The sequence below is a fragment of the Cydia strobilella genome, chromosome 9, assembly GCF_947568885.1.
Source record: "Cydia strobilella chromosome 9, ilCydStro3.1, whole genome shotgun sequence".
NCBI classification, from domain to species: domain Eukaryota; kingdom Metazoa; phylum Arthropoda; class Insecta; order Lepidoptera; family Tortricidae; genus Cydia; species Cydia strobilella.
The window spans coordinates 6,971,624-6,986,491 of record NC_086049.1 but is presented as its reverse complement, the minus strand read 5'-3'; the positions used below and the strand labels follow the sequence as shown (position 1 = coordinate 6,986,491).

The 14,868-nt window shown below is 34.4% G+C and overlaps 1 protein-coding gene across 1 annotated transcript; it reads left to right on the top strand.

Moving 5' to 3' along the window:
* Positions 1-974: 974 nt before the first annotated feature.
* Positions 975-14,400, top strand: LOC134744186 (zinc carboxypeptidase A 1-like). Its single transcript, XM_063677906.1, has 7 exons — positions 975-1,257; positions 3,626-3,731; positions 3,824-4,035; positions 10,981-11,138; positions 11,476-11,595; positions 13,889-14,027; positions 14,249-14,400. Exons 1-7 carry the CDS (start codon positions 1,041-1,043, stop codon positions 14,356-14,358), a joined length of 1,062 nt encoding a protein of 353 aa, XP_063533976.1. The 5' UTR covers positions 975-1,040; the 3' UTR covers positions 14,359-14,400.
* The last annotated feature ends 468 nt before the right edge of the window (positions 14,401-14,868 follow it).

The following is a 14,868-nucleotide window of genomic DNA, read 5'->3' as shown; positions in this document are numbered from 1 at the left end:
ATTTACGAGTATTTACACGTAATATGTTCCCTTGGGGCGTATTGGTCTTGAATGCTGATATTGGTATGTATGCTGACACATATCTGTGTAAAATCTAAAACTATCAAAAATATATGTAATTTCATGATAAAATTCTATCCATCATCAATTGACATACATCAATACAAGTTTAGACAATTACGTTTTCTTCTAATTACTTTTACTGATGCCGCCAGTGATAAGGTACATCAACACCATCAACATATTTTGCATCAAGAATTAAGTAATTGATTACATGTGATAATAGGATTAATAGGAATACTTTCGTTCTCTTTTCTAATAGTTATAAAAACTTTTACTGACTTTTACTTTAGTTTAGAAAAATATACACTTAGATAGGTACTTAAGAACATTATATTCATTTTCTACCTATTTTTTGCACTTGACACGAAATCTGAGCGAAATCTGTTTGAAGTTATTTTTTGACTTTCGTTGTGAAGTTTGTGTTGTTACGAAAATAAGTTATATTTTTAGTTTCCTCTTTACTTTTATAGCCATGCGTTTGCAGTTTAAACTCTATCAAATAACAATACTGTATTTCCTTGGTGCTACATATATGTTATTTTTTCCGCCACGAAATTTCAAAAGGTGATTGAATTAGTTTTGTTAAAATTCACGTTTATCATCATCACCATTTATCATTTTTATCATTTTTTTTTCATGTATATCATCGCCTAGTACCTATAATATATACAAGCTTTGCTCATTTATTTATTTTATTACCTAATATATATAGCCTGTCCGATTTTGTAAGATTAAGTTCGTCATATTCTTACTATGGCGAGTATGGCGCACTTGATCTTGGAAAGGCGGACAGGCTATACTTAAAAGTTTAAACAACCAGGGTATTTTACGCCCACAGTCTTTATAAAAAGCAAATGTGTGATTTTAAAATGTGAGATTCTAAAATGGGGTTTGGAATTTGCTGCTCGATCAGGAAAGTAGGCCTTATGAGGATAACACAATAAACTATTGTCAATGAATTTAGATCAGGAGCAAAAATGCGCAAGATAAGGCGCATCGGACCTGAGCTTACATACAAGAAATACGTCGATAGCAACGATGTAGTATTAGCGGCCGAGCGTATGGTCCGCGAGGCGCCGGACGTGTCTCGCCTGTTGTATCTTCAACCGAAAACAGCGCAGAATCGCAGCCTGATCGCTTTGGAGCTACAAAGTGATAGACAGAGCAGTAAGCCTGGAATTCTTGTCATAGCTGGTACGTACCTGTAATGAATCACACCTATACACGCCTAGAACCTGTCTGGAACACGTCCTCCCGTGTTAAACGCCGAAGGGCACAATAAAATTGGCATTCTGGTTTACTAAGACTCAAGTATTCACAGTTAAAAAGTAAAAATGATACCAAGCAGATATCGGACTTCAAAAATTACTGCAAACTACTCAAACAAGTTATTCGTTCATCAAAAATAATAAGCAACAATATGTATATCAATCGCAGCACAAATAAAACAAAGGCTACTTGGAGTCTTATTAAGCAACACACCTCCTCAACCAATTCTATAACAACTACATGTAAAAATATTAAAGTTAATGATGAGGTTATTACAGATCCTTTAAAAATGGCAGAAATATTTAACGAATTTTATATAACACGTAACTATAATAAAAATATATCAAATAATAACTTCAAACCAATTTCGCCTTCTATTTGTAAAAGTATATTTTTAGGTCCAGTTGATGCTTTTGAAATAAAGAAGGTAACAAGAGCACTAAAAAACACAAAAAGTTCTGGTTACGACAACATACCTATAAAAATAATTAAAGCATCACTAGAATATATAGCTGACCCACTTGCTCATGTGATCAATTTGGTTTTACAAACAGGGACTTTTCCAGATGATTTAAAAAAAGCTATCATTAAACCAGTATATAAGATAGTAGTAGTAAGTAAGATGAAATATCTAATTATCGTCCCATTGCACGATTGCCAAGTTTCTCCAAATTAGTTGAAAGGTGTATATACAACAGAATTGTGAAGTTTTTTGACTTAAATAACATCATAGATCCCAACCAATTCGGTTTTCAAAAGGGCAAATCGACATCTCTTGCTATATTCAAGCTCTTTAAAAGCATATGGGATGAAATTAACGAAAAAAAACGGTGTGCTGCACTATTTTTAGATATGTCGCAGGCGTTTGATTGCGTAGTTCCAGAAATATTATTATCTCAACTTAGTAACGTAGGTATTCGAGGAAATGCACTCAAACTATTAGAAAACTATTTAAAAGATAGACAACAGGCTTTCTTGAAAGCTATAATAAGAGGAATAAGACAATAGAAAAAACACAGTCTGAATTCCAACCCATTAAGGTTGGAGTTCCTCAAGGGAGCATTCTGGGACCTCTACTATTCCTAGTTTATGTAAATGAGCTGCCAAAAATCATTAACGAAGTATGTGTTATGTTTGCTGATGACGCAACCATATTATTCTCAGATGAACATTTAGATTCTAACTTTCAGACAAAAATTAAAAATACTTTAAAAACAGTTGTAGATTGGCTAAATTCTATAAACTTAAAAGTAAATGTTGAAAAAACTAAAACTATGCAATTCAGGAATTATAAGACAAATCCGATAGCGCTAAACGTAGAACACGCAGGCACTATAGTACAAAATATAGACAGTGCGAACTTCTTAGGCGTAACTGTAGACTCGCACCTAAACTGGAAATCTCATATTGAAAAACTAAATAAAAGAATATCCAACCAGTGTTATGCTCTTTCCGTTTTATCTAGTACTTGCTCAGAAGACATAGTACAAAAAGCCTATTATGGAAATGTTTACCCTCTTTTAAATTATGGTGTTATTTACTGGGGAAATTCTGTCAATGTCAAAACAACTTTTAAGCTACAGAAGAAATGTATACGCATTATATACCGCCTCTATCACAGGGAATCCCTCAGAAATATTTTCAAGGATAATAAATTCCTTACCTTAACTGGCCTCTACATCCTTGAGCTGTGTTCGTTTGTATCGTTCAATAAACATTATTTTAATTTCTGGTCAGCACGGCGTGATAACTTACGCCCTCAATATCAGTACAATATATTGCTCCCGAGGGTTAATAACACAAAATACTGCAATAGTACACTTATCTCGGCCATCAAAATTTTCAACCATTTACCCAATAGTCTTAAGATGTTAAGCGGACAGTCATTTAAACGACAGCTAAAGCAGTGGCTAATAGATCATGTTTTTTATGATTTGAATGAGTATTTTTCATTTAAAACTGTATAATTGTAGATGTACTTATTATAAATATAAGTGATGATGTATATAATATTGTAATTATGTAAAATATTGTATACCCGAAAAGGGTAGCCGTTGGTACTATGTACTATGTATCATTTTAACATCATGTTTGACACGGTAAACAATAAACTTATTCTTATTCTTATTCTTATACTGCAAGCACACCTTAAATTTGCAACAGATTATTTGTCAATACATACTATGAGATACTATACAAGAATTGTAAAAAGTTATTATGATCTATGATTACAAATTATTATTTTGTAATGTGAATTTTAATGTATATGCCTATTCGATTATGTAAATTCTAGCATTAAATGGAATGGCATGGGGAGCGCCGAATGCAGTTCTAGAGCTGGCAGAAAAGCTTCTGTACGATACTAATTATCAGACACCCTTCTTCAATGACTACGATTGGTAAGATAGAAGATACTCATACCTATATATTGCATTGATTCACAAAATTATCGAATAATGTTATAACGAATGTACTTGTCGTTTCTCTCTAGGTATTTAATCCCAATGGCAAATCCCGATGGTATAAATTTCACTCAAAGCCAACGCTATCTACCGCCACTAAACGCTAAAGAATGGGCTGTTAATCTAACAGCTAGAGCCAAGACCCGCGCTGATGAGTGGCACAAGAATGTGGATACCGAAAAGGGGACGGACACATGTTTTGGCACTAATATCAATCGTAATTTCGCATTTCATTGGCAAGGTGAGATAGCTTTTCAAGGTTTATTAATATCTACGTCACAATTAATTAATTTGTAGGTGCTTGTGCTGAGGGTCTACCGCGAAAAACGTAAATAGAAATTTTGTTATCAACATCTCTGTCGCTCATTACATGTACAATATGTTTGGACAGCTATAGTGAAGCCGTAAACCCCATAACCTATTTTACGTGTAGTACATACACGTGTGTGTATCTTACCTAGCAAGTACGTGGTTAACGGCTCCACTTTAATAGCTGTCCAAACACAATGTGCTTATATATAGCTTCAATAGCTTGTAAGTAAGTATTACATACGTCTCAAGGTTTTAAGTAAAAATTGCTCCCAAACGCGCATACTATCGTCGAAAATTTTCACTTCCTGGGTGCGTAGACAAGATGCCAATCTTCCAATCTAAAGATTGGCACGGAGCGAACGCTCCGTAACGAACGAAACGCTTAGGTACTGTCACTTAAGAGGAAAGGGAACAACCGCTTCTCCATCCAAAGGTAGTCCCCATTTTCCTCTTGTAACCGTTTTGCTAGTTGCTGGCGGTTACATATCAGAATACCGAAAATTGATTTACCTAATGTCGATTGACCTATGCTCGATACATCTATTTTTTATAATACCTAATGGACAATTAACCTAAGCTCATAACACCTAATGAACGAAATACCTAATGCACGTTTCACCTAATATTGTTTTACCTAAGCTCTGATTATAGTCGATTTACCTAAAATTGATACACCTAATGCTTGAAATACCTAAAGCCGATTCACCTAATACACGAAATACCTACTGTTGATATACCTAATGCACGAATTACCTAAAGCTGATATACCTATTGCTCGAAACACCTAAAGCTGTAATACCTAACGAACCAAACACCTAAAGTCGATATACCTAATGCACGGAATACCTAAAGTCGATATACCTAATAGTCGATACCCCTAAACTTTGAACGAAATACCTAAAGCTAATATACCTAATGGTGGAAAATACTATTTTGAATGAATCTATTGCTGTCGAGCAATGTACAGACGTAATAGTTTTGCATTTTTATATTTTTTTCCTTTTTTTGAGGATATATTTGTAGGAACACAAAAAGTATTTTACAATACAGTTGTTCAAAAAGTGCTACTTTACGTAGCTGTTTAGCGTTCGCAAAGTTGGTTTTTGGGAACTAATGCCAATTTCATGTTATCAATTTTTGTTTTGTACAATAAAGTGATTTACTACTACTACTACTACTACTACTACTAATGCTTTTTACTTTTCCAACTTTTTTAACTGAAACGTGCGTTAGGTAAAACGTTCATTAGGTATATCATGCATTCGGTGTTTCGTCCATTAGGTTAATTGAGATTAGATATTATAAACTTAGGTCATTCAATGTTTAGGTAAAATGATCGTTAGGTAAAATGATCGTAGGTAATGTAAAAATAGGTGAATCGAGCATAGCCCGAGGTGATTCGTCATTAGGTAAGTCAATTTTCGGTATTCTGATATGTAACCTTGCTGGCTGTACACAAAATTTGTCCCGTGCTGTAAAATCACGTTTTTAGATATTAAGTATAGTTGGTCAAACCAAATTGACAGTAAATAAGAACAAAAAAAATTATACTCATCCTTTTCTTTTGGGTGCTAGTACTAGTGTAAGACAAAGATAGTATGATTCTCTCTGTCTATTTTTGAAATGAGACAGTCCTTTGACAAACTATATGTGCCTATATGTTATTATTATATGTAGGCATGTAATGTTAATTATTTTATCGTAAAAACCTTCGGACCCTAAATATCATGAATTCATGAACTACCATATCATTTTTAAAATAATGTTTAAATTGATTTCACTGATCGACTGAATCATGCATCAACTTTCATATGTCGTGCTACCCGGATAACAAGAAGAACAGTATGACTATTCCAAACAAGTGTTCCTATTTCTTCGGCGTTCTTCTTGCCCGACCTCACCTGTATAGCGCACGATTGTCATGGTTAAGAGCCAACAGGAGTGGTCATTTCTCCATACAAACGTACTCGACTGTTTCCTCCGTGGTTTTTGAAGCTAGAGCAATGATTTTTTCAACACAGATTAATATTGTCAATATCTGTGTCGGTGTGTTTTGCTTTTTTTGATATTTTTGTTTTTTAAGGCGCTAGAGCCCTTCACACATGGCCAAAAATGGCCTCACTGACTATGCCGCAATGAGAGGCGTGGTATTCAAAACTGGTATCAATTAGCCAAAAAATCAAAACAGTCCGACACAGACAATTTCATAATCATTTAGATTTCCAAATTTGGTTACGATTGGTTAAGTTTTGGAGGAGGAAACAGTCGAGTACAAAACCTCGATTTTTGAGATTTTTACGCAGGATTTTTCGCCTAAGCTGCAGTTGTTCTTATCGCACTAATTTTAGGGGCGGGGTCAAGTTTCTAAATATGTACACAGACAGAAAAGTGATGGGCAATAGTCGACATTAAATGTCGATAATCTAGTGATGTGATAAGATCGATAAACCTTTTCAAAGTCGCGATTTGCCTCTTAGTAGGCGAAGTAAGTAAAGTGAGTATGCACTTTGGCCTCAGGGGATATCGTTTAACACTATTTATTATTCCTTGGTTCATACAAAGCTGAGCTGACGCACTAGCTACGAGATTAAGTCCTGGTAACCCGCGAAAAAGGGAGGGGAAAAGTCGGCTTCTGCGGTCCAGTTTGCCTCTATTTCTACATATCTGTTGCTATGAGATCAAATTTGGTATAATTATTGTGTAAATTAGGGACGAATAATTTATTTTAGAAATAATAGTTTCACATTTTCATACACAAATCTGAATATATGAACGAAACATTAGAATCATATATAATTTTTGGTCACTGATTTGCTCTTTAGAAGCAAATTGTGGTGATTTGCACTAAAAATTAATTACACAATTTAGTCCATTTATTCGTTATTTAGAAAAGTATCAGTTCTAAGTACGTATTCATACATTTGATTGTAAAAAGAATTAGTAATACTTTGGTTAAAATATTGTTTTATATTTTACAATTTTCACTATTATTCTAAAATTTATTTTAAATAAAGTATTACTTTTATTAAATCGTTTATGACGTGATCTTATTAAGTATGTATATGAAAAGGGCTCCACGAGGCGAAATACTTTTTAGTCCAATTATTTTCTTTTTTTTTATTTACAACAAAGACGAAAGTTCGAGAAAAATGTGGTTACTTAATAATTGCCTAACTTGTTGAAAAAATAACTTTACATACTATCAACTTATAACCGTAGTATATTCCATGATATGTTTTAAATGCACCATATTTTTTTCTAATTTTTAAAAGAATATTTAATACCTTTAAAATAATATCTGTCTGTCTGTCTGACTGTCTGTCAATCTATCTGTCAGTCTGTCACCAGGCTGTATCTCATGAACCGTGATAGCTAGACAGTTGCAATTTTTACAGATGATGTATTTCTGTTGCCGCTATAACAAGAAATACTAAAAACAGAATAAAATAAATATTTAAGTGGGGCTCCCCAAACAACAAACGTGATTTTTTGCTGTTTTTTGCGTAATGGTACGTTTTTTGAACTTTTTTATGTGGGAATGCTTCGAATACATTTTTCTAGACATCATTCCGAATCTAATGAGGTATCATACGTATTTTTAGGAGTTAGTATCTCTATTAGTGGCAGCCGTACAAGCCCAATTTCAAAGAAAAACCGCAAATGGATGTACAAGTTAGCCGTTTGGCACACGCATACTGAGGTCAAAATAAAATTTTTGACCCGCAGTTCCTAAAAAAATCCCTTAGGAAGGGTGTGCTACAACATTTTTTTTTGTATGGAAAAAAACATTTTTTTTTTTCAAAATCCTATCGTGTGTGGTATCATACGAAAGGGCTTTTTGAGGCGATTCTAAAAGTATACCAAATCATTACATTTTAGCCATTTTTTTTTGTAAATTAAAACAAATAGAATTTTCAAAACATACCAAGTTTGGGGTCAAGTTAAAGGGTTAAAGAGGTATTTCCCGTTGGATATATGGATATTACGTATCCTTGTATGATTAATATGTACCGTATCTGCAGTACAGTTCCATAAGTCTCGTAAAATAGGTATTGAAGTAGAACGGCCGGTCCGGGCCGTAGCAACTACGCTCGCATTCCATTGCTAATTGTTCTGTTTATAAGTTATTGATGTACCCGACAAAAAAAAAACAAAAAAAAGTGTTTTTTGTTTAATTTAGTTTAATTTGTATACTTTTAGTTTAAGTCATATATGTTAATACAGTATTAAGTTATTTGTTATAGGTTAAGTGTGCGCTCACCGATAAAATGTATTTTGCGTGAAAAAACAATTAATTCTCGTGTAAGTGAATATTATGTATTCTTATGAGAAAATAAAGATCTTTAAACCTAACTGTGTCACTTTGTATTTAAAAAAAAAAACTAAATAAAATTATTTTTAAAATTCCTTTTTTTGGGTTAGATATGAGGAAATCACGTATCATTTTTGGTATATTGTACAAAAAAAATCAGCCATATCGTATCTGGAGGAGCCCAAACTTGGTATATTTTGAAAATTCTTTTTGTTTCAATTTAAGAAAAATGGCTAAAATGTAATGATGTGATATATTTTCAGAATCGCTACAAAAAGCCCTTTCGTATGATAGATAAGAGAAGAATACGATAGGTTTAAAAAAAAAAGTTTTTTTATACAAAAAAAAAGATTTTTTATACAAAAAAAAGTTTCAGCACTCCCCTCCCAAGGGATTTTTTTTTAGGAACTGCGGGTCGATAATTTTGTTTTGACCTCTAGTATACGTGTACCAAACGGCTAACCTGTACATCGATTTGCGGTTTTTTAATGCGAACAGCTTACACTATATTTTTAACCACCTTGAACGTTTTGTAGACTAGACTATTGTCCCAAATTGGGGTTTCTTATTCATTCCGACCAGGATTAGGAGCTCTTCAAACATACCTATTTTAATCAAAATCTGACTCATAAATAAAAAACGGACCATTAATAAAACTGTATAATTACATCAACGTAAGAAATATCTCATGTCACATGTTTCTTTGTTATGATAATTTTATCTAACCTGAGGCTTTCTTTTTTTCTAATCAACGAAGCCGGAGAGCGACAAATTTGTTTTTCATCACACTTGCTCGAAAAGATCTTATTTCATGCAGGTGTACTGAAGGGAAAACAAAAGGCCTATATTGTTCCCGCGGGAGTTATAGCTTTCTTTTTTTAATTAGATATGTCACTAATTCATACGAAGTACGAACCAAGTAAGTTATAAGTAAAATACTTTGTTTAAAGTATAAGGGTGTGTAAGGGAGTTTTACTTCTAAAATATTGACAATTATAATTTAGTATTTTTGTTTATAATATTTAATTGGATTAGTTTAATAGCCGTTTAAAATATTTTTACACAAAATTTTCAATCGTGGCTGAATGCCGAAGGTCTGTGCCTTAGATGCCTAACCTGTCAAGAAATGACAATATGGCGGACGAATATTTGAAATGTCACCGTATTTTATAATTATTTCCCTGAAAATTTAGTTTTTCATCACAAGTGTAACGAAAACCATTGTGTGTAACTCCGGGGGTAAGAATATTGTAAACTCCTCCTTTACAAAATCTCACTTACCCCCCTCGTTGCACAATGTAGGTACTAATAGCACAGCGTGTCGAAAGTTGATACTTTCCGCACGGAAACGAGAAAAGAAATGATTGTTTTTTTACTCTCCTGTAAAAGTCAAAATGTTATTTGGATTGCAGGTTGTAGAAGGATATTGAATTCAGCTACCTAAAATCAAGAAGTTAAATCACAATAACAGGAAATAAGTAAACGCTCAGTGGTGGTAGCGAGCTAAGCTAACAGAAAAAGTTTGTAAGAACTAGCTATAGCCTATGATATGCCTATATAGCGGGCCGCGACCGCGACGCGACTTGCAGGCATAAGGTCCATGAGCGCAAATGACGTGCGCGTCTGTGTGCGTGCACCACACACACGGGGATATGGCGGCGCCGCCCCCGTCAGCGCGACGGAGATAATCAGTTTGAAATCTCAAAATTGAGAATTCGCTCAGCTCCTGTTGGCTCTTAAATTTAAAGATGTGATGTTGGCGGCCGATCGTAATATCCGCCAAATCGTAAAGTTACCGTAAAGTTCCTGTGTAATGTTTTGACGGTAGGTAGTAGGTACGGTTGCTGCAGATGCACGAAGTACCTACTTAAAAAGTAAAGTATTTATTTATTTATAGAACACAGGTGATACAGTTTAGGTCTTATGTAATAACTAATAATAGGTAATTATAGAGCTTTGTATTTTGCCTATGGGCAAACTGTCCAGAAATCAGACGGGGCTTCATCGACTCAGGGGACGAGACGTTTCACGTTTCACGATATGCCTAGGAATTTCATGATCTGACGGATATTACGATTGGCCGCCGACATAGCTTCTTGCAAATGTTTTAATAGTACCTATCCAATTATCCCAGGTAGCAGTGAGTCATTATGATGACGTCATATATATGTGCCTTTTTAAACATTTAGACAAAGATAGATATTACTCCGTAAAAGATGGATACAGTCTAAGGAAAAAACGTGCCATGAATCACGAAAATTTGATTCTCGATCAGATGGCGCCACTAGCTTTTGCCTACTCTCGTATAGAGGGCGTTGACGGTTTCGTTTGTTATTTATAATTTTAACGCATATCAGTGAAATAACATGGGTCAAAATCATATAAAAATAATTAATGCAAATAAAAAAATCATTTATCCATATTTAAATACATTTTAACGTATTTTTATAAATCTTCATTTTTAGTTTTAAAGTGTATCGATAGATGGCAGTGAATTTGCTGTGGTTACAAAATTTACTATGACAGTACTGCTCTATCTTATTATATCCCTCTTTGATTTAGATGATGTCAGCAAATCTCCCGACCGTTGCTCGCAATGGTTTCCAGGCGTTCGGCCATTTTCTACAAACGAAGCACAAGCTATACGGAAATATGTCGACAAACTTGGTGAAACCATTCAGCTTGCTGTACATTTACACGCAAGTTTTGTCCTAAAGAAGGTATATTATTTCGAAGAAATGAAATATTTTATTTATATTTCAAGGAATTTTGGCACCCATACTTATTGAACAAGCCGGATCCTATTCCATTATTAACTGTTTTCGGCGTCTGACTGGTGACACGCTGTTTTTAAAGGTTGTGAAATTCCTGGGAATCCTGTGATCTAAGTCCAGTAGTTAGGTGTCTGTTGATGAAAATATGTGAATGGACAAAAATCTTAAAAGCCCTCAAAAGCTTAAAAATTTCGCCAGCTTCGAGTATAGCTAGAAGAAGCAGAAGTATCTTCAGGTACCCACTTAGATATCCAAAATTCACACAATTCCTTTTCATTTGTAGGAGTTCATGGTATACCCGTGGCGGTATTCGCTACGAATGCCAAGCAACTATTACACTTTACAAGATATCGGAGAATATGCAGCCAGGTTATCGCGTCAGCCCGATGGAAGAGTATATGAGGTCGGATATTTGTATAATATCTTCATTTCAAGTGTAAATTTAATTGTTCTGTTCTGCGATCTGTCGAAGGCCTTTGAAGGGCTTTGAAGGCCTGTCGATCATGACACTCTTATTCGCATGCTAAACCACTACGGCGTGAAGTATAAGGCTCTTGATCTCATCTGGTCCTATCTTATAAATAGCATTCAGAAAGTGGACATAAATAAAACTAAATCGTCGGGGTCTATTACTTCAATGGGCGTCCCCCAAGGATCTATTCTTGGCCCATTCTTGTTTCTCGTCTATATAAACCCTCCTTATAAAGCCTTATATAGTTAATGAAAAGCATAAGTTGGTTCTCTTTGCTGATGATACATCTATTATATTTAAAGTAAAAAGGAAACAGAGTGATTAAAATGAAATAGCGTTCCTAGAATTAATAACTATTACGGGGATAGAACCCTTAGGAAAAGAATTCCATATTTGCTTAATAGTTTGCTCGAAGCCATAAGATGTGAAAATAAGAAGTCTAAATTTAAATCTATGTTAAAAATACACTACCTCAATATTTTGTAGTAATTGCACTAGGTACTATAAAATTAATTTAAGTACATATGTAACTAGAGACTGATGACTCCACAGTCAAACTCATTATTGAGTTTTGCGGGGCTATGATTATTGTATGAATACTCTGTATTTTATTAAATAAATAAATAAATGATGTATTGTCCTCTGTAGTTCATTGGTTTACTACTAATAATTTACTTCTCAATGCCAAGAAAACTAAATGTGTAAGATTCTCTATGCCTAATGTACAGCATGCGAGTGACGCTCGGTTGTTTTAAAACATGAAATTTTAGATTTTGATAATAAAGCTGTTTTTCTAGGCCTAACCTTAGATTCAAAATTACAGTGGGGTACGCACATTTCTACACTGGCCGGTAGACTAAGTTCAGCAGCATACGCAGTTAAAAGAATCCGTCAACTTGCAGATATTGAGACAGTACGGCTGGTGTATTTTGGATATTTCCACAGCGTCATGTCTTACGGCATTTGCAATTTGCAATGTGGGGCAAAGCCGCTGACATTAATTCAATTTTTGTTTTACAGAAGCGTGCTGTCCGTAACATATATAATTTAGGAACGCGAATGTCTCTTAAAGATAAATTTAAAGAAATCAATATTCTCACTATTGCTTGTCAATATATTTACGAAAATATAATGTATGTAAGAAAAAATATCGACATGTATAAATTGAATAGTGACATACACATAATTAACACTAGAAATAAAAATAAATTGGCGATTCCGCAATTCCGATTAAATAGAGTAAATAATATGTCATTTATGGGGAACAGTGTGCGCTTTTATAATAAGTTACCATCAAATTTAACGAAATTGTCAATGAATAAATTCAAGTCAATTGTAAAACGACAGCTTTTACAAAAAGCTTATTATACGGTTAAGGAATTCGTAGAAGATAAGGATGCATTTATGTTAAAATAGAATAATTATGTATATATAGTTATAAGTTGACATGTAAAAGAGCTAGCTTAAGCCTATTTACAGAATAAACATTTTGAGTTTTTGAGTTTGAATTAAAGCCGGTTTTCTCGATGGCCCCACGTTGGGCGCCATATTTTAAAGCAATATCAAAGGACCCAAAATAATACCGAAATTGTAGATGCACCTGCAGGGCTAGCATATGATTGGAGCGAGAGTATCTCGCCGCGACATAGACTACCCGTCCCTCTTTAATTCATACAGTTAGTAAAAGACGGGTAGTCTATCTCGCGGCGAGATACTGTCGCGCCAATCATGTGCTCGGCCTACAGGCCCTATTATAAGACGAGGATAAATGGGTATTTTTATTATTCAGTAGGTACCTTTAAAAAAATCTTCTCTACCTCTAAATCTTTCGATTGCTATGACAAGTGAAATAAAATATTATATTTAAGGATATATTTATCGTAGGTATTTATCTACAAATCCCTCCCAAAATACTAATGTCAAATGTATTGTGTTAGGGGCTCTATTGCTAAGTAAATTCTTATTATATTTCTTAAGGCCCAATATGCATTACAATATACACCGTTTCAGCCTAATTAGAACCTTTCATAAACGAATTAGTAGAATTCCTTTTGTTTCACTGCCTTCTCAAACAAACAGAAATCATCCCAATTTACTAATTTACAGAGGTTCAAATAAAAAATTGGAAAATGTTGTATGGTGGGCATTACGAGACTATAAAGCTTCTACTCATAACTCATAAGCGACAAAATATTTCTAACCAACTTTGCGATGTTGTACTCAGGTGCACCAAAGTAGCAACGACGGACGCGTGGCGGGCTCGGTGATAGACTACCTATGTGGCGTGGTGGGGACCGACCTAGTGTACCTACTCAAGCCTTATCACAAGAAGTTTCCAGACTACAACGATGCAAATCACCTCAGTAAGTTTATCGTGTTCAGTTTTCTCGGTGGCCCCTCGTTGGGCGCCATATAATTCACAATTCAGAGTACATATATACATATTATGTCGGCGGTCGATCGTAAAATTCACCAAATCAAAAAATTCCTATGGACATATCGTGAATACGCACTCTTTCTGCAGAAATATGTACTGCTCATTTGCGTACTAACAGTAATTGCTAGCTATCACTGCTTTTCCCAGAGGCCTACGTGGACAAATCGACGTCTGCCATCTTGAGCCTGGTCCGCGGCTGGCGTAGGAGCACCAAACAAAACACGCTCACCTTCTTCGGCGTTGATGTCGAATTCTAGACTAGAATCCTGTTATTTTAATAAATCATACTATCGTTTATTAATGTGTTTTTATTTTACATGTTTGTGATAATCAATTTGAATCTGTAGATAGTTGTTCCCCGCTATGCAATAGGTAATTGATCGATCGTAGCGAAGGTCTCCTATTCAGCTTAAACAAAACAGAGCAAGCATTTCTGAACCTATTCTCGTGAATTTTGTGAGAAGATTCTATAATTACCTAAATGGATTTTTTTTCTATTTAGTTTTTATGGCGAAGCCATGGGGGTTTGCGTAGTCTACAGCTCAAGAAACACTAGTATAATACTTAGTACGATATATTAGGTGTATGAAGAGGAATTTAAAATGTGCAAAAGAAATGTAAGTTTAAATTGCAGCTTTAGTAGAAACTTTTTGGGCGCGATTCATAAATCAACATTAACTCATTTTAGAGCCTGATATATTCTGTTCCCACAGAAGTTCATAATTTTTGAGTATTTTGACCATAATGACCAAGCACACAAAAAAATA

Bases quoted from the DNA above. Each gene is read 5' to 3' on its own strand.
- LOC134744186 (XM_063677906.1), top strand. From the start codon at position 1,041: ATGCGCAAGATAAGGCGCATCGGACCTGAGCTTACATACAAGAAATAC. The intron at 4,036-10,980 runs GTGAGATAGCTT...TCTTTGATTTAG, and splicing joins TTTCGCATTTCATTGGCAAG to ATGATGTCAGCAAATCTCCC. The intron at 11,139-11,475 runs GTATATTATTTC...TTTCATTTGTAG, and splicing joins CAAGTTTTGTCCTAAAGAAG to GAGTTCATGGTATACCCGTG.